Source organism: Glycine max, chromosome 2 (assembly GCF_000004515.6).
Source record: "Glycine max cultivar Williams 82 chromosome 2, Glycine_max_v4.0, whole genome shotgun sequence".
NCBI lineage: Eukaryota > Viridiplantae > Streptophyta > Magnoliopsida > Fabales > Fabaceae > Glycine > Glycine max.
This window is the reverse complement of record NC_016089.4, coordinates 41,270,283-41,291,811: the sequence shown is the minus strand read 5'-3', so window position 1 is coordinate 41,291,811 and position 21,529 is coordinate 41,270,283. Positions and strand designations below refer to the sequence as shown.

Genomic DNA, 21,529 nt, shown 5'->3' with positions numbered 1-21,529 from the left:
AACCTACCCTTCGGCGGGAGGGCGACGCGGGGCTCACGAGTGCGTCTTTCAAGGAAGGAAGGTACGTGGAGTCGCCACCAACGTTTATTCGAGGAAAATGTCAGAAAAACCGGAACATGTGGTCTACGAACCTTAATCGTGAAAGGTTAGAGAGTTATTTTTACGCACGAGAAAGGTATTAGCATCTCACGCGCTCGTCACAAGGGACGACAGCCTTCAATCAAGTGCGCAAATATGACTTCAAAATTATGTATTTTTCCCTTTGTTATGTTTCTTAGGTTTTTATGGGCCTTTTTGTATTTTTTATCTTTTTGTGATCGACAAGGGTGTTTTCCCCGCTCCTACGTATTCCTCAATTGCAATGAGGAAATCAGACCTACGCAGTTCTTTGAGAACTAAACGTTGGTTAAGTTGTTTTTATCTTTTTTTGCAAGATATATTTTAACCGAACAAAAGGTCATTTAAGGCGTTGGACCATTAAACGATCTTTTGATTTTTTAAAGGAGAGAAACGTTAAGGCGTTGGACCATTAACGATCTCTTGGGGTGGTCGACAAAAGCGAGACTTTTGCTCCTACGTATCCTCAATTACCATGAGGAAATCAGACCTATGTAGTTCTTGCAAAAGCGGTAAAGTTACGTGTTGATTTTATGCTTTTGAACGGTCCATGTTAATCGATAAAAGCAAAGAGAACCATTTAAGGTGTTGGACCTTAAAACGGTTTTAAGTGACTTTTTGCGGACAAAGCTTAGTTTGTGAGTTGATTTTAGCCTTAGTTTCACTTTGATTATTAGTCAATTCATTCAATGAAACTTTCAAATAAAAACGTCTGATTGATTTTTTTTATTATTTTATTCAAAGATATATTGATTTTTTTTCTTTTTTTTTTCAAGATATTTTGATTATTTTATTATTATTTGCCTTTTTTTATTTAACTCAGGTTCTAGCGTGAACAATTGGTTAAATTTTGCTTTAACAGTGATTAAACGACATTACAACACAAATGATCGGTTGAAATTCATTTTATCATTTATTAGACGAGATAATGGCTTAAACGATCGTTTAAAGCTCGTTAAAAACGGAAGAAAAGAAAACCAAAAGTGAACAAGATGAAAATGAAAGCAAACAAAACAAGAAATGAATTGAAAGTCTCGAATTCGAACACTTACCGGTTGACGACCGAAGAACGGACGAAGAACGGTGAAAAACGGCGAAAAATATTCACGGATTTGCTCATGGAAACGTCTTGGAAGAGTTACGGAAGCACCTCAACTTGGATTTTCTTCACAGAAACACGTTTTTTCACCCAAAACAGTTGAAATGCATAGCATTGGGGTCAGGAATCCTTGAAACTCAGTCTCCTCCCCCTATTTATAGGAGAAATGGGGAGGTGTTTGCCGCCCAGAGGCTTCTTGAGGAAGATTTCTGAGCGCACCCCAATTACTAAATTCACCCCTTTTTCGTACTTTACGGAAAAGTTATGGAAGCCTTACGGAAGCGTTTTGAACTTGATTTTCCTCTTTTATCTCTTCCCTTTCACCAATATTAAGTGAAATATGCTATCCCAAGATTTTCGAAAATTTTACGGAAGCCCCGGATGCCCTCAATTCCATTTTTTAACAAAATGGAGGTGGTTGCTTCTTGAGAATATTCCTAAATGCACCCCATAATTGATAAGTTCACCCACCCTTTAGAATGTTATGAATGAAGTTTCCTGAGTGCACCCCCTTGTTTGATAAGTTCACCCCCCGTTTTTATGTTTTTGGTTGTTTTCTTTCCAAAACGTCCTGGAACTTTACGGATTCCATGGCAATAGGTATTAAACATTTTGAAGTGGTCAAACGAAGGTCACATGCCGGCAAACAATGATCCCCGAACGAAATTAGGATATGACAGTAGTGATAGTGACTTCCTTTTCAGGTCAGAAGGAAGTAACATGTCTCCTTTGCACGAACCAATATTCAAATGAGGTTGCTAATCTATTGATGATTCATGTGTTAGTTGTTTTTGCTTTGATATTTTCATGTGGTGTCCTATGTCGGTGTTCAGTGATTACTTTATGTAATGAAATAAATCGTTTGTTTCAGTTTATGTTAACAATTTCTAGTGCATCAAGTATCAGGATAAAATCAAAGTCAAAATTGATAACACATTATAATTTACCCACGTCTTTGAAAAAACTATAGATGCTTGACCAACAAAAATTACATTGAATTCACAACTGACAATTTACATTCAAGTTTGAAAGTAATAATGGACGTCTTACAACAGGCAGCAGAGTAAAATCACAATCTAAATTAACAACACTTTACAATTTACCCACGTCTCTAAAAAAGCAATAAATGCTTCACCAACAAAACTAACATTGAATTCACAATTCATAATTTAAATTCAAGTTTGAAAGTAATAATGGACGTCTGGTGCAATAGGTAGTAAGGTAAAATCACAGTTCAAATTGACAACACTTTATAATTTACACACACCTCTAAAAGAATAATAAATGTTTCACTAACAAAACTGACATTAAATTGATAACTTACAATCTATTTTTAAGTCCGAAAGTTATAATGAACGTCTGCTAGACCAAGTAGTAGGATAAAATCACAGTTGAAATTAACAACACTTTGCAATTTACACACATCTTTGAAAAAAATAATAAATATTTTAACAACAAAACTGACATTAAATTGACAACTCAGTCTATTTTTAAGTCTGAAAGTTATAATGGACGTCTGTTGCACCAACTAACATAGTAAAATAATAGTCAAAATTGACAACACTATACGCTATGCACTATATAGAATAATGATATGTCTTAATCAACATTGGATTTTAGATCGACGTCTATCTGAAACACAGTTCTAACCTTATGATATTCCAATAAACATCAACGAGACACATATTTAAACAACTATAAAATAACATGAAACACCCTCAATACATCCACACACTTCCATACAACATACCTTCACAAACCAAATTTAATCTCAATACTATGTCATTCTTGGGAGAAACAAGCAGTTAGACCATTACTTACTCAACATTAGCATTCATTTTTTCAAATGGATCAATCATTCACAATCAAACTGATGTTTATTTTCAAAGTCCTACTCCAATACCAATGTAAATTCCTAATGACTGTTCTTTTGAGATACTCAAGAGTAGAGTGCACAACACCCTTCAACCAACCAATGACTAATTTGTGGATGAAATTTACTACAGACAATCATCCATAGATGCAGGTCAACAATATTTTTTTCAATCTCTGTAATTGAAAAATGATGATAATGTTTGCATAATGTTAATGTGCAATGTGTGTTGGTCCTATAAAATTATTATATACCATCAATAAAACATCAAATGGTATACTCAACCTACTTCAATCAATCCATCATTACTCTTACTCATGATGCAATATTGTATTACAACGAGAAGTGGAACATATCACGACAAGGCGGGTTTTTGGGTTACTCCTTTACTAGAACAATCTCAATAAGATTTGACATTCCTTTCTAATGCAACATCGAAAAACTCAAGGATGTCATCAAACGAGTTGCATCTCAAAGGGTTCCCCCTTATAGAATTCATGAATCCTAGGTGGTCAGACAATTGTTCTTTCGATAGTCAGGCCATGCACAATATTCAGAAAAATTAATCGAATATGAAATAATAGAATTGAAAAACAATGAAGATGTGTTCAAGGTATTAGCAAAATCCAACTACGGAAAATGTTTCTGCCCAATATAAATTTTAGTTATTTTTAACAAACCAATAACCCAAATAGAAGAAGACATGTCTCCTACACAACATTTTTCAAACTATCATTACTTTTGTTATTTTTGAGTTTCAATTGTATTTGTTAGTACGTTCTGTTATTCTCGTTTTATTATGTTTTGTTTATTATGTATGTCTCTCTGTCTCTCATCTCAATTATCGTAGTATTTTAATTTATGTGTATTATATAATTGAGATGTAGTAATTATTTATTCACTGTGTTTTTAATCAATTTAATTTTTTTTAAAATATTTTCCCATTTTTTAATTTATTTTAAGATTACTAATTAATTTTTTCACTTTTTAATTAATGTACATAAGGAACTAAAAAATTGAACTTCAAAAAAATTCACAATATGTTCAACTACCTTAAGCTTATGTTCAACTACCTTAAGCTTATAATTTATTTAAGTACCTACATGGTAACTAAAACATTATATCATAATATTCTCTAATTTTATTATTATTCTTAAATCTTTTAAAAAAAATAATTTTTATTAAAAATAAAAATAAAATAAAAAATCACATTGACAACTCGGGTTGAAAGCATCCAAATTCTCAACAGGTGTTTTAAAAAAATTGAAAACAAAATATAAATTTGAGTTTTCCAACCCGAATTTACACTTAAAATTGTATGTTTTAATAAATAATGGAAAAAATTGCATGTTTGGGTATATCTTTTCTAAAATGAAATGGAAGAAGATCCTGCTTAAAAAATGGCTGTTTCAGGCTTACATTGGAAAACGCCCCAGCAAAACTACAACCGCAAATTCCAAACTTTTGTGAAACTATGGAAATGTGGAATAGACTTCACGCTAATAGGGGAAGGAAGTTAAATCACGTGTAATAAAAAAGTAGTATAACACATCAGCTCTATCTCATCCTCCGCAAGGACCACACACCCCGCCCCACATACACGCATTACCTTTTGTTCATCTCCACCCTTTTCAACGCCCATCTCTACACATAATCATAACAGGAAAAAAAAAAAAAAAAAAGTCTAAACTACACACCGCTACGAACAGAGATTTTATTTTGATATTCAATTTCTTTTAAAAAAAATTATCATCACTTTTTTTTATCTTTTTCTGTTTATCATATCATATCATTAATTAAATTAATTATTTTTTTCTCAGGTGTAGACATCTTAAGGAATGTCTAACAAATATTTTTCATATATATAAATATATATATATATATATATATATATATATATATATATTAAACTACAAATAAAAAAAGAAAAAAATTATCATTCATCTTTTATGTTTGAACAAATTTTGCTACCAAACTAAAATTTTTTATACATTTTCATATTCAACTTTTAAAAATTTGTGTGTTTTGTCACTCTTTTGTTTCACTAAGTATAAAAATTATAATAATAAAATGTGCATTATACAACACAATTTTTTTAAAAAAATTAATTATAATAATATAAAAAATACACAAAATTTTTGAAAATTAAGTGACAAGATATGTAAGATTAAAAAAATTAGATGATAAAATGTATAAATTTTATAATTTAATAACAAAAAATTTATAAAGCCATAAAAGAATGGTGATAAAAAAACGCAATTAAACCAAGAGTAAGAAACATGTGAACAAATTTTATATATATATAAAAAAAAAATCTTTAGGGAGGTCCACACTTGACTTTGTTAAGTTGTTATTATTTGCACTTGGCAGCTATAATCAGATTCTCGTTTTTTCAAACCAATAATTCCAAACAGGAAAGCATTAACCCGTCATGGGCGAAGAAGAAAACCCTTCTTGTGCAGAATCTGCACCAACCACAACCGCAACCGCCATCACCCCAAAAAACGTTAAGAAACTAACCCTAATCCCTCTGATATTCCTCATCTACTTCGAGGTCGCGGGCGGGCCCTACGGCGAGGAGCCCGCAGTCCAAGCCGCGGGCCCCCTCCTCGCCCTCCTGGGCTTCCTCATCTTCCCCTTCATCTGGAGCGTCCCGGAAGCCCTAATAACCGCCGAGCTCACCACCGCCCTCCCCGGCAACGGCGGCTTCGTCCTATGGGCCCAACGGGCCTTCGGCCCATTCTGCGGCTCCCTCATGGGCACTTGGAAGTTCCTCAGCGGCGTCATCAACATCGCATCTTTTCCCATCCTCTGCATCGAATACGTCCAGAAAATCTTCCCCATCTTCAACTCCGGTTGGCCCCGCCACGTGGCGGTTCTCTCTTCAACCCTCGCTCTTTCGTTCCTCAACTACACCGGTCTCACCATTGTCGGCTACGTCGCCGTTTTACTCGCCGTCGTTTCCCTCTCACCTTTCATACTAATGTCCCTCATCGCAATCCCGAAGATAAAACCTAATAGGTGGGTTAGTTTAGGTCAAAAGGGTGTGAAGAAAGATTGGAACTTGTTCTTCAACACGCTTTTCTGGAACTTGAATTTCTGGGACAACGTGAGTACTCTAGCAGGGGAAGTTGATGAACCGCAGAAGACTTTTCCTTTGGCTCTCTTTGTTGCTGTGATTTTCACTTGCGTGTCTTACTTGATACCATTATTTGCTGTCACTGGAGCGGTCTCGGTTGATCAAACCGAATGGGAAACCGGTTTCCACGCGCAGGCTGCGGAGATCATCGCGGGGAAATGGTTGAAAATATGGATTGAATTTGGCGCGGTTTTGTCCGCAATTGGACTTTTCGAGGCACAGTTGAGCAGCAGCGCATACCAGATTCTCGGCATGGCGGAGATCGGAATATTACCTAAGTTTTTCGGAGTTCGGTCTAAGTGGTTCGATACGCCGTGGCTGGGGATTTTGATTTCGACCATCATAACGATTGGTGTGTCGTACATGGACTTCACCGACATCATTTCCTCGGCGAATTTCTTGTACAGTTTGGGGATGTTGTTGGAGTTCGCCTCGTTTCTTTGGCTGAGGTGGAAATCTCCCTCCATTAAGAGGCCTTATCGTGTTCCGTTGAAGCTTCCACTTTTGGTGGTAATGTGTTTGGTTCCGTCTGGGTTTCTGGTTTTGATTATGGTTATTGCTACGAAAACTGTTTATTTGGTGAGTGGGGTTATGACCGTGGCTGGGATTGGGTTTTTTTTGTTCATAAAACTCTGCAAGACGAGGAAGTGGGTGGAGTTTGAACAAGAGAAAGATGATGATGGCTTTCAAAGGTATGTGTTGTGATTTCAATCAGAGTTTCAGAGTATCTTTCTCGCTGTATAAGTGTAGTAGCAGTCTTAGATTAAGTCCAGTTTGACTCTAAACTATTTTAAGAAATAAAAATTCCCTGTGTAATTATTTTTATTTTTTGTTTATTCGTGTGTATTTTCGTTTCTTTAATTGTAAAAACAAATCATTTATAGTGTTGTAAAACTAAATCATTTTCAGAGACAAAAGACATGTGCTTGGTCAGTTTTAGTGGAGGTCTTTGTCACAAATTCTGTAGAGCTGTACTTTACAGTTAAGGCGAGCGTTTCGTTTAGAAAATCAGTGTCAAAGTTTTCAACTAATTGAAGGTGTTTTAAATATTTTGATATTATTTTTATTTTTAGAATAAAAAAATAATTAAAATTTATTTTATTTGAGTTTTTTTAATCAATATTAGAGTTCTGTCAGTTGTCACAAACTAGGTTTAAATCCTTTTTTTAAGTAAAGTAAAACGTTTCTCCCTTTGTTGATGAGAATTGATTAGTGTGAAACATATAAAATAATAAATAAAAAAAACTTGTATATATATTTTTCATTTTAAAAGCGGTGATATTTTATCGATGGAATAAAAATATTAAAAACGCTTTTTTAAAACTTATTTTCAAAAAATTATTTTAAATTTAAAGTATTTTTTAATATTTATATTTAAAAATTAATTTACTTGTATATTAGAAGTAAAGGTGATAACATTCTCTTTTCTTTCAATTAAGGCTCTCTCAACTCAACTAAGCATTTTTCTTCTCATGTAATTAAAAACTCAATTATTTTATCTTTATATCTATATATTTAATTTGCTTAGTTATTTGTGTATCCATTTAATTTTTTTAAAATAAATTAAAACTAATTAAAATTAACATTTTATCACAATTCAAATTGTTCTTCATAAATAATACTACAAAATAATATATATATATATATAATATTATATATATAATTATTTTTCCTGTCATCAAGCAATTCCTGTCAAAGGAGTTTTGATGCACGGAGACAAAGGTATAGTGGACATAAATATTTGTCCGATATGCAAGGCAGATAGGAAAGCCTCGAGTGGTCAAGCATGGGATTTTTTTAAACTTTTTAATAAACAAATGTTAATTAATTTTATCAACAAATGTTAATTAATTTTTTTAGAAAATAAATATTTATCGTTAATTGTTAATTTTTTATTGACTGAGATAATTAAATTTGCAATCTTTTCGTCCCTCCCTTATCTTCCTTTGCTGGATTATGGACAGGGGCGGATTCAGACAATAAATATCAGTGTGACTAAAATATAAAAGAAATTATAGACTAAAATATATTAAAAATAAGAAATAATGTTGTTTAATAAAATATATTTACAATGAAAATCGTCTACTACCCATTTTTTGAAATTAAGCTAAAATAACATCATTGTTGATTGTTCCAAGAATATCTCTTTCTATAAAAGTTACAAGACGATCATTTAACCATTGATCACCCATTTTTTTACATAGTTGACTCTTCACAAACTTCATAGCTGAAAAAACATGTTCCATGCTTGCAGTTGCTACTGACAAGACTAAAGCTAACTTGAGAAGCCTATAAACTATACCAAATGTGTTGCACTTTTTTGTTTCCACAAGCTTTGCACAAAGGTCTGAAAGTCCTTTTAACTTTGCAAATTTTGGATCACATCAAACATTTCTAACATAATTCTGAAGTTGATGTCGCACCACCACTTCCGGCTCATCTACAAAATCATTTGGATAAAGTTCAACCATCCTCAACAATTTTTTCACATCAAAAGCTTCAAATGATGATGAGGGACTCAAACATGAAACACATTGTAAAAGTTCAGTATTCTCTTCATCAAACCTAGCATTGAGCTCATGCAACTGCAAATCTAAAACACTAAATAAACAATCATGCTTATAATGATGTAAATTAGAAACACTAGAAGTGGTAGCATGTCGTCTAGGTTTCTTCCCTTGCACATACGGTGCATCCAAATCAGGCACATCAATATCATGCTTATTGAAAATTTCCATAACCTTAGATATAAGTTCTTCCCATCCATCATTCCTCATTTCTTGTAATTCTTCTTTGGTGGCTTTGACAAGTGATAAAACATTCAAAAGATCTTGATCACGCTTTTGTAGCGCTACACTTAAATCATTTGTAAATCCTAAAATCTCAACCATCATGTATAACATGAAAATAAAATCAAAGGACTGAAGCACATCTAGCAAAAGCATAGTTTCACCATATTTTTCAAATGATGTATCTTTCCCGACTTCTTCAAGTACCTCAATAATGGCACCATATATAGTCATCAAACTAGTGAGAGTCCTAAAGTGGGAACCCCAACGAGTGTCACCCGCTCTAGCAATAGACAATTCTTGATTTAATCCACTACTAGTCTCTATCTGATCCTCTTCAATCAATTTAGCAAATTGAGATACTTGTTTGTCCCAAAACAATTCTTGCCTCTTATTAGAAGATCGTATGAAATTAACAAGCATATTGACCTTACCGAAAAAACCACTAACATTTTTGTGAGTCTTAGCACATGCAACAAGTGCTAATTGAAGTTGATGGGCAAAACAATGCACATAATAAGCGGATGGATTTTCATTTTGAATTAAAGTTCTCAAACCACCAAACTTACCTCGCATATTGCTAGCTCCGTCATATCCTTTCCCCCTTATGCTAGATAAACTCAAGCCATTAATAGACAACAACTTCTCAAGTGCCTCCTCAAGTGACTTAGCACTTGTTTCTTTAACACTAACAATCCCAAGAAACCTTCACTATTAACATAGCGAATAACAACAGCCATTTGTTCTTTACCAGCAACATCATTGGATTCATCAATCAAAACACAAAATACATCATCCGCAACATCACATACAATTTGTTGAGTTATTTCACATGCACAAGCAGCAGCAAGATCCTTTTGAATCGTAGGAGCAGTCATAAAGTTATTGCCCATAGCATAATCTATTACATTAGTTATCTCTGGGTTAATTTCCTTTAAAGTGTCCACCAACTCAAGAAATGACCCCTTAAATAAAGAGTTAAAGGACTCGTCACTCCCTCTAAATGGCATGCCACACCTCAAAAGAAACTTAGTAGCTATAAGAGATGTGTTTACACGAACACAATATTCAGAATTCATTTGTTTAGTTTGATTAACAAATGCGGCCTTAATACTTTGGTTTGGGTTCATGAGAGCATAACTCATATGCACACAATCAACATGACTATTGGAAGAAGTAGCATGATTAGCCAATCTTTGAGAATTCTTCCAATCACTAAACCCCTTGGTCACAAAGTGATCTCCCCCGTATTTAGAGACATTCTTAAACAAAAAACATGGCAAGCAAAATGCTAGGTCCTTAGATTCACTATAATCAATCCAATTATACAAATTAAACCAATTTTTGCCAAATCTACGTCTTTGATTACCTATAAGAGACCAAGGGTAAATGAAATTATGAGGAGGTTGATGACGACCTATTTTTAAATAAGTTTTCCTTACCTCATTTTGGATGTCAGGATGATAGCTTGAAATTGGAGGCCTAATTCCTGGATCTGTTTCCAACAATTCATAATCAACAACTTTAATACTCTCACTTGGATGTTGAGTTTCTGATGCTTCTAGATTTATCGAAGAAGTAGCTTTGTCTCTAGAAAGCGCAGGAAAAAATTTCTTCATCCTATAAAAAGACAATGAAACCACTAAAATTAGTTAATTATCTAACTCAAAGCCACTGTTATCTTTAGCTGTGCATTAATAATTCATTGCAAGAAGTTGAATTTTGAGGTTTATCTGGTGAAAAAGGAAAAGGACCAAGTCCCTGAAAGAGGAAGGAAACAGAAACAAAATGGACAGAGCAAAAGCAAACAAGGCCTTTCATGGAAACCTTACCTCAACAAAGTCGTGGAATGGTGGAAGGGAAGAGGCGGAGAGGTTGAGAGGGGCAATGGCGGCGACAGCGCATGACGCAATGGAAGAAGAGACGCAGTTCACCGTTTAGCATTCAGATTTCTGAGGAAGAGGAACCCTAGGTCAGGTGCAGCACAACAACAGTGAACGAGAGAGAGAAGGAAGTTTTGTTTAAAAAAACCTACTAATCAAAATGGCGTCGTTTTGAAATAAAAAAAAAAACTCAAAAAATCTCAAAAATTCTAGTGTGGCTATAGCCACAATCTACCTCAACGTGGGTCCGTCCCTTATCATGGACATGATTCGCATTTTTGGTATCAGGGTTCCTATTCAACTAAAATTCTAAAAAAGACAACCCATTTTTTAAGGGGAAAAAAATCACATTACTCATAAACCACCTAACTTTATTCATATATCCAGACCCTATGCTAAGTTCCTTTTTCTATCACTACTTCTTGGCCAAAAGTTGTAATACTAAACGTATAACAACAAAAGCAAGTACTTCATCTGCTATAACGGTTTCAAGAATACTATAAAACTAGTTTCTTTCTTTCACACGACCAAATAGATAATATGAAAAGATAAAAAATTGGCTATTAAATTAAACCGTAATATCAATCCAGATTATAAATGAAAAATAAACCAATAGACTGGATTATTGTAGTTTTTTAGTCTTTGGTGCAGCTTAGTTGAGTCACTACAACCAATTAAACTAGTGTTTATAAACATTGCCTTTTTACTGGACACGTGTCACATTTTCATTCAATTTTTCATTTCAGAAGTTTGAAGCTTGTGCTTTGGGTAAGTTTTTTTTACCTTTACTCACATTTTTTTACCTCTTCCTTTGTTGATGTTGATTGCGATTGGGTTAAAAACATTGGGCGAGGTCTACATCATACCTATGTTGCTGGATTTTTGTTGGTATCAAATTAATTGAGCGAAACTATTTGGATGTATTTTTGATGAGTTTTTACAAGAAGCAATCCATGTTAACACCCGCTTTCCCATTTCGATATTGCTCATTTGAGAAAATCAAATGATTTCAGAAAAAAACTATTTTTCTAGCAAAAGCACAAACATTTATTCTTTTGCTTTTTCTGAAAATTGCTCCCATAGCAGTGAGGACTCTTGTCAAACCGTGAGAGAAGAGAAGATTTTTCATAAAAATCTCATGTTGGTGACCTTCTTCTTTCCCCTCATTCAGTGCATGTTTTTCTGTTTTTTTTCCCCTCATTCTTATTTTCCTCTTCTTCTACACTGTTTCAGGGGTGACCACTGGTAGCAAGGTGTATTAGGTCCAATTCATAGTACCTGAAAATACACTTTACTCAAGGTGGGAGGAGGTATTAGTAGGTATGTGGCAGCATAAATTTAACTTGATATTGTTGGGGAATTTGAGGGAAGTAAACACCGAGGAGATTTACACTGATGAGCCATAAATAATCACATGAAAATTTGACACCACACTTTAACCCAAAACCTTAAGACTTAAATTTATGATTTTTTTTTCTCATTTATATGGTACTTAACTTTTTCACTTGTACTTTATATGAAACTTCATCTCACACTCCAAATATTTATTGATTGCTAATACTTTTGTTTGGTAGTTAATGAGTTGTATTTATCACTATTCATGTTAATTGCAAATCTGCAGTCTTATTTGATTTCTCCAATGATATGCATATAGTGGTGTTTAACCATGTTTCTTGACATTTATTTGTGTTCTATTTGATTATGTGACTGCTCCAGAATAGAGTATTTATGCAATATCTTGGTAATGGAAACTAACAAAGTGGAATTAATTAACTCATTGGAGCCATTCATTATGATTGTTTCTTTCAAATTGTCTATTGAGTTCAATCATTTGTTGCTTCTATTGATTTTATTTAATATTTTAGTAGGCATGATCGGTCCAGGGGCTGTAGAAATATAGTGAAGGATTTGAAAGTCTTTGACACATTCAATACTTGGTTGCATTATGAATATGTTGAAGACAAATTATAGAAGATAAATCTAAGGAGCAATTTTATATATCAACAAGCAGCAAGGGAATATGTTCGAACAGATGGTGGGCACATAGGTTTGGAGCTGTCATGAGCTTAATTTGAGGATGGCCCATATTTTAACCGTCAAAAGCCAAACATAGAATAAAAGGAATATTGATTCTGTTTGCATTTTGTTTGGGGTACTGGCTAGACTAGATACGTTTTCCTGGTCCAATGGAAACCTTTGGATCGTTGGTTGATTTGAAGTTAGTAATATGCTGAAGGAGGAAGCTACAAGAGAAGTTTGCATTTCACGATCATTTTTCCTTATGTATAGGTTGTTTTCTATTGTTTACTCACATTTTCAGCTGCAGATTTTTGTACTCTCACATTTGTGCTAAAACTGAGTTTGTCTTTAATAAATTCATTCATTCATTTTGCATTTTAATAAATAAAAAAAAATCTTTTGTTTCTTGCTATTGCTCAATTAGGGACCATTTCAATGAGAATACCACGCAAGTAGGCATGTTCTTTAATTTTATATAATTTCAGTCAAATATTTTAGTTGTGATATTTTAAATTTCTTTTTTTTTAATTGTCACAAGAATTTGGGGAGAATCTTTAATTTTGACGCGGTATATGTCTGACAAAACAACCGTGAAATTTTTTCAATTTGATCATTTTATTAGTTAGCGTTAATAGACAAATGTGGCTATAAAATCCAACATTGTTTAATACTTTATTGAAGTCCAACTTTACGTTTTTTAATGTATAGTATTTGATTCCCCTAAAAAAAAGTATAGTATTTGATTGCTGTAAAAAAAATGTATAGTATTTGATTTTGTTTGATTGACTTTACTATTTTTATAATTTATTTTGTTGTTGGCAATAAAAAATATTTTTTTAATTCTATGATTTAATTTTATTTATGTATGCATTACTTTTATTTTTTGTCATTGTTAGGCAAAACCTTCTAGGCAAATCATTATTATCCTCATTTATTCTCACTATGTAAATTATTGAACATTTTCTTTCCTATGTAAGTCAATTTTTCTTTTATATATTGATTTTTTTTTAATGAAATTTTGTATATTGTTATTTATACTTAAAATTTATTCATATTGAAATTATATATAAAATAAAATACATAAGATGAAAAATTTATAAAATAAGTTTTTATCTTATCTGAAATCACATTAAAATTTATTATCATGATTAAAATATTTTTTAATTTGTTATAATGTTGATATTATAAATATATTTTTAATCTGGTCCATGATCATCTAAATGTTTTTTAATATAAGTTTCCAGGATTTCTAAAAACGCCAAAAAAGTAACCTCAAAAGACCTATTTTTTTAGTTTAGGGACCTAATTAATAAATAAATAGTCTAAAAAATTATTTAAAATTTTGGAAATAGTTTGGAGACCTATTTGGTAATTTAACCTTTAAATTATTCAAAATATTGTTTATAAACGATGAATTTTATAATAAAAATTAATAAAAATAGTATTTTGTATAATACAGTTGTAAATTATTAAATTATTTCATAAATAATCATTTCAAATTAAAAAATATTTAAAATTAACCTAAAGTAAATCCTTTTTAAAAAATTTAAATATAAATTTTTCATACAATTTTATATTTTAAGTAAAATAAGAAATATTTGTGAGACTATAACTAAATATTTTATTATTATTATTGTTCTCATACAATACTCATACACAAATGAATAAAATAAGATTTCATTTTTTTTCAAAAAAATAATATTATTGTCATTATTACATTCTATATTATGGTGTTAGATTGTAAAATATGAAATTTAATTTTTTGTTTAATATTATATGATAAATATTTGTTCTAAAAAATATATGATTTACTAACACCATATTTATTATTAAAATAGTAAACTTTTAGCTAATTAAAAATTGATATATAAAGCCACCAAAAAATAGTTTGTAAAAGTAAAATATTTTTTAAATAACTTCAAATTTAGAAATGACAAGAATTTTCATACCCATGAATATTCATTTGGACTTGATCTAACTTTGAGATGAAATACACTTGACATATTTATTATTATTGTAATGAGTTGAGTTTATGTTAAGAATCATTCCATTTTTATGGCTTCTTCAATTATATTTAATGACATCCAAAGTTAGTTTTAAATTTAAATTTAGGCTAAAAATATATGCAAATATATTTTCATAAAGTAGTAACAATTTTCAGTGAACCAGGATGGAGACGAAGTAAATATATCCACGGATGGGTACAATGTCGTGATCAAAAATTGGGGATGGAGAGAATGTTGGGGGAGTTGGGACTAGGGTGGAGGACAACGTATTCATCATGGCCGCTTCGTTGTTATATTTATTCATAATTATCACTTATACATTTTTCTTAAATTATTACATATAATGATAAGCTTAAAATATACTTTTATTCTTTTATTTTATTTTTTATTTTAATTTTGTTTTCTAAATTAAGAAAAACACTTTGATTTATTCACATGTTTTTATTATTATTAGATCAATTTATCATATGATATTACCAAGTTGATGTTTTAAATCTTTTGATATTATTTGATTTTTTTTATTTCATATCATAGGAATCAATCTGTATCTCTTATTTATGTTTGATCTTGTTTTAATTACAAGTATTTCTTTCAAATAAAATACATTCAATTCAAATAAATCATTATTATTCATTATTTTGTCATTGTTCTTCAATATATTGATAATAAATATACTTTTAATTTGTTAGCAGTTTCATTTTCTTTTACTTTATAATTTAGTATTTTATAAATAATATACTAACAACACAAATAATATCTCATTTATTCAAATAATATCTCTCTACCCAAAAACAGCTGAGTCATCCATGCGAATATACAAGTATCATGCTAGTTTAATGGTATATATATATATATATATATATATATATATATATATATATATATATATATATATATATATATATTAACCATTAAACATACATATAACATTCATACTGAGCATCTGCCAACAGAGTTTGAGATGCAAGATGAATACAATAAATTCGTGGCATAAAAAAACAAAAGAAATATATATGCAGGGACAACAATATACGAAAACTAAATTGCATATTATGTGATGCACATACAAATAGTAATGCAAAAGACATCCTAAACTAATTATGATTGTTGTTGCTACTGTTGCTTTACCTATTGTGAGAGCTCTTGTTGGTCACCTTGCCAAACCCAAACAAAATCTTTAAAAAATGAGCCTATGGCCTCTACCAATATTTTCTCATATTCCAATGTATCTCCAATCTATTTTTTCCCCTCCACCAAATGAAAATGTGGAGCAAACTCAAAGATCTCTACATCAATGGATAAAATCCCCTTCCCACCTTCATGAATGCCCTCAAAGATCTCATATTCCGTTTTCTGAACACAGTCTTCAGAGAACGCACAAAAAATCCCAAAAGATGCATTTGAGGACGAGTTTAGAAAAGGTAAATACTGAAAACAGAATCATGAAGTTACATGATTATAACAAAAAATCCCAAAGCTTAACTATTTAACTGTTTTTGTTAGAATTGTTAGCAATCACTTTTTGAACTCTGTCATAATTTTTTCTGCAAATTTAGAATTGTTTTATTCTCTAGAAAGACTGTGAATAACCTGACAATAGAAGTTCTAATGTTCACTTGTTTCGATAATGTCAGATTGGCCAAATGAGTTTTCGTTAATGTACTTACACATATCTTTAGTTTCTGCCAAACCATCTAGAAATACTCTCAGTTCTCCTCCTTCAGCTGTCATACATAATAGTCATGTTATTGATCAACATACTTAATAAGCTTTAGAAATAATGGGGTCAAATATGTAAATAAACATCAACAAAAATGAAGAGAATCAGTCAAGTCTAATTTTTACCTAAAGAGTTGTTGCATCTATGAGGAAAGAAAGACTGACGTGTTTGGCTAAAATAATGTGGTGGTGCTAAAAAAACGACAAATTAACAAGGAAAGAAAATGGAGTAAAATTATTTACAATAGATAATATCTTATAAGGAAATCATGTATTTATTGTATACTAAGAGAGTCTAACTTAGTTGGTTAGATAAGATATGTGAATATTGTAAATTTTTTGATATTGTATTTAATTTTTATGGATAAAAAAAATGTATTCAGTGTAATATCATTTATCCCAAGAAAGATCAAAATCAGTCTTATCCCAAAGTTTCCTGAAATCCTTAAAAACAATATTCTCATTTTAAAGAGTTTTAAAGCTTGTTTCGGGGCAATATAAGAACGGTCCTGCAAATTAAAAGCCAAAAAAATGCAGTTTCCTATGGGTGAGAGCAAGGAAGTCTTATTTTGGGAGGACCATTGGATAGGGGAGGAGACTTTAGGAAGGAAATATAGAAGGCTATACACAATTTCTGAACAGAAACAATGTTCTGTTATAGAAGTTGGTGGTTCGGGTAGGAGAAATATGGATTTTCAATTTTTGGTGAAATTTGATGTTTTGGTGAATAGATTTTGAATAAAGAAAGATTTAAAATGATTCAATTTGTAAGAATTTAAGTAGAAAATGAGAATTTAATAGTTTTTAGTAAAGAAAGAATGGTTATAGAAATGAATTTACATAATTTTAAGAATAAAAAATTTAAATGACTCAAGAATAACTTGGAGACCAAAATTATACAAAGTTCAAACCAATCAAAAGAATTTTTTAGCTAAAAAATAAATTTAAACTATTTAAAATTATAATGAATATAATTTTAGTGCTAAATAAATTCCATTTAAGTCTCTAAAGCGTCGTTTTTTTAGGATCCTAAAGCATGTTGAAACTTGAAACATACCTCTACGAGTATTTAAATCTAAACTGCTTAAACTTTTTTTTTTTTAAATAAACTTCTTAAACTTAGGATCTTGATTACATAGTTTCAAAATATATGAATTTATAAACACCTTAATTATTTCTGTAATTTATATGTTAAAAAGTAAATATTGTTGCTTAATTAAACTAAAAATTATAATTAAATTATTCACAAAAAAAATTATAATTAAATTGACCGTTGTATATTGTGATCGATAAAAACAACTGTATTCCACAAGACAAACTTGAGGACGAGTTTAGAAAAGACAAATACTGATCGAAAACAGAATCATGGAGTTACATGGTTATAGCAAAAAATCCCAAAGCTTAACTATCTAACTGTTTTTGTTGTAATTGTTAGCCATCACTTTATGAACTTTGTCATCACTTTTTCTCCAAATTTAGGATTTTTTATTCTCTAGAAAGATTATGAATAACCTGACAATAGAAGTTCCAATGTTCACTTGTTTCAAATAACAAAGAGAAAGTGAGTAAAAAAAATGTATAAAGTTAATGTCATTTGAATTAAGAGAATAGGGAAAAAAAAGAAAATTAAATAAAAAAACTATCTTTTTACCTATTTAGTTGGATAAAAAAATATAAATAAAAATAAATTAATATATTTTTCTCTTAATAAAATGAGAACTAATTATGCTTTTTTATTTATTCATTTTAAGTATGACTTATAATAGATAAATATAATTGAAACAAGATTTATTTGTAGAATGACTATTTTTTATCTTCTATTCCTTTTGACTTTTCACCCCATATTAAATGAAAAAAGTTTCTTTAAAAAAAATCATTTTTTCCTCTTATTATTTTCTTCCTTGCAAAATCAATCGATACAATCATACAAACAATATATATAAATTCTCATGGACAACAATTTTCTTAACCAATGAGACACGCATAAAAGAGTTTTGTATTAAAGGTTTAGGAAGATTCTTTTGCACAACATTTTTTTATAATCCATTACATATGTTATTTATAATATTTAATACACATATAAAATGAAACTGAATGATGCCTCAAATAATTAAGGTGGTATTTATCTATAATTATAAATTTACGAATCTAAAAAAAAAAAAAATCAAAGTACACATGACAAAACAATATTTGTTTCTCAAGATTTGAATGACATCTATTTTTATTTAGTATTTCATAGTTATTTGGTTTGATTACAAATTAAAATTCAAAATTTAATAAAATATTTATTATAGATACAGTAGAATAATAAATAGTAGGTTACTAATTAATGACTAACAATATCAATAATTAACATTTTGTAAATTGAAAAAAATAATAATTTACATCTTCACACAAAAGACTAAATATATGTTGATCACATTCCACTTGCGTAAGTGGACCTGTCTGTGACTACATATTATAATAACAAAATTTAAAAAATATAAACTATCTTACCCTTCCAGCTTAACTTGGTACGTCTCTATAAAGATTGCACCACAAAATAAAAAAGAAAGAAAAAAAATGCTTAAATAATGGTCAAACACTGCACATTAGTTTAAACTGACTTTGCGGCAGTGGCAAAAGACAATGAAGAGTGGGGAATGGCCCTCGTATACGGAAAATCTGTACTCTTTAATGCCATTGTCCCAGATTCGTATACCACATACAGTTGTCTCCATATGCAATTTAATATATATATATATATATATATATATATATATATATATATATATATATATATATATATATATAACTTGTATTTTGAATTTTTTTTAGTTGTAAGAATTAAATTTATAAAATTTAAATAAAAAATTATGTTATGTAGAAGAGAAAATAAAACAAATATTTGAATTAAAATAGAGAAAAAGAGATTTGAAATCGTGTTGTTTTTTGAAAATTTATTCTTAAATAGTAATTTCCTCTTGTTTATTTTTTCCCACCAAAACAGTATACTTCCTTCCTTGGTTCTTTTGTGTCCCTTCGTTAAATTGAAGTACCAAAGAATACTTACAAGTCATTGGCCATGGTCTACATCGAACCCTTGTTTATGTTAGCGAATTACGTGAAGAAAATAATTCTCTCGCGTTATTTTTTACTTTTATATCTTTTTACAAGCATAATTCTTAAATAAAAAATGATTTCTAGACTAAATCATATGATCTCTTGTGTAAAGTTGAGTTTTACTAAGAAATTAGCATCTTTTCGTGTTGACATTATAGATTGATTCAGGTGTATGTATAAATGATCACACATTCTTGAGACTTGAGCGCATATTCTTTTTTAAAGAAATTATGTTGCTTGCATAAATTATCTGTGTACGTAATAAATAGGAGTAATTAAAAAAAAAAAGAAGAATGTTAATATTATTGAGTTTAACATGCTTGCATTATGAGCATAAAAAATTTACACTATATTATAAAAATTGAATGACTGTTTATAACTAAATGATAACATAAAAAAATTACACTGTCGCTACATATATTACTTATTCCATTATTAAATGAAGAACAAAAATAACATTCTTCTTAACACAATACTTTTATTATACCTATCTAATTATTTATACTCAATCCAAATGACTTGTTACACCCAAGTAACTAGTTTTCCTCAATAGTTATTCAATACGTGTACAAAACGGCACCGCTTCAAACCTTGGTTGGTTTGATTTTGCCATCGCCAACGCTTTTTTTAAACTTCCATAATATTTTTCCGCATGCCGCCCCACAGAAAGCATTGCCCTTTATTTTTCACAATACTTTGAGATTGCAACCCTCACAAGCATAATCAACCACCGACTCCACCCGTGGACCCCACTTGCCTCCATCACACGTCCACATAAATCCCCCAAAAATTCTCAATTAATTATCAAAAAAAATAAAACGTCAAAAAGACCATTTTTGAGAAGAACAACACAAGGAAGCACCCATGAACCATCACGGAAATATTAGTGGAAACACACACATAGATGACACACCCCATGCCAACTTCGTTTTTCTCTTTGCCTCCTCTCTATATATTGGACCAACCAACTACACCAACATTTGCAAAATAATGCAAAATGGAAAACCTAAGAAGACATTTCTCAAAGAAAAAAAAAGACACATATTGTGTTATTGGTCGGGTCAAGCACAATGGCTATTGCAAGAAGCACCCCAAACACCACCAATCACCCGGTGTGTGTTCTCTTTGTTTAAGGGAAAAGCTTTCTCAACTATCTTCTTCTTTTAACTCACGTAGAAGAATATCATCTATTTGTTCTTCTAGTTCTTCTTCTATGTCATCATCTTATTACTCTTCAGCTTCAGCTTCTTCATGTGCTTCTCCAATGCAATGTTTTTGTTTCACTACTACGGAGGGAAAGATTACTAGCTCTTCTAATTCGGTCTCGATCTTTCTGCTGAGTAGTGGTAACAATGGAATCATAAAGGGTAGGTGTAGGTCATTGGATATTGTTCCAAGAAAAAGAGATTGTGAAGGTGGTGGTGTTGATCATCATGGTCATAGTATGAGTGCCTACAAAAGTGGATTTTGGTTCAACTTGCTTCATCCTAGAAGTAAGAGAATGAAGGAAAAATATTATAGGGAGGACACTAAGCAGCTGGTTCGTTCTATGTCTATAGAAATAAGAGAAACAATGGCTTGATTTTTTTTGGAAAACATTAATTGATCTTTGAGAAAAGTAATTGTTAATTACCAAGTATTACGTTTATTTCTTTTAGTTTTATTTCCCACCTTTAAAGTTCATTGGCGGATCATAGTGTTTGACTCCTAGGCTTGTTGGTTATTTCCATTTTCTTTTCTACGAACAGAAACAAAAATTGAGATCTTTATTGGTGGATTAAAC

The 21,529-nt window shown here is 30.8% G+C and overlaps 2 protein-coding genes and 1 pseudogene across 2 annotated transcripts; 2 read left to right on the top strand and 1 right to left on the bottom strand.

Annotated features, from left to right (window-relative positions):
* The first annotated feature begins 5,363 nt into the window (after positions 1-5,363).
* LOC100801109 (probable polyamine transporter At3g13620) lies at positions 5,364-7,167 on the top strand. The gene has a single exon (XM_003519133.5). It carries the CDS (start codon positions 5,521-5,523, stop codon positions 6,931-6,933), a length of 1,413 nt encoding a protein of 470 aa, XP_003519181.1. The 5' UTR covers positions 5,364-5,520; the 3' UTR covers positions 6,934-7,167.
* Positions 7,168-8,104: 937 nt separating this feature from the next.
* LOC100802516 (zinc finger MYM-type protein 1-like) lies at positions 8,105-11,875 on the bottom strand (annotated as a pseudogene).
* Positions 11,876-20,338: 8,463 nt separating this feature from the next.
* On the top strand, positions 20,339-21,528 carry LOC100800567 (uncharacterized). Its single transcript, XM_003519132.5, has one exon. The coding sequence runs from the start codon at positions 20,744-20,746 to the stop codon at positions 21,326-21,328; it is 585 nt and encodes a 194-aa protein (XP_003519180.1). The 5' UTR covers positions 20,339-20,743; the 3' UTR covers positions 21,329-21,528.
* The last annotated feature ends 1 nt before the right edge of the window (position 21,529 follows it).

What these genes read in the sequence shown, in the direction of transcription:
- LOC100801109 (XM_003519133.5), top strand. Translation starts at nt 5,521, where the DNA reads ATGGGCGAAGAAGAAAACCCTTCTTGTGCAGAATCTGCACCAACCACA.
- LOC100800567 (XM_003519132.5), top strand. Translation starts at nt 20,744, where the DNA reads ATGGAAAACCTAAGAAGACATTTCTCAAAGAAAAAAAAAGACACATAT.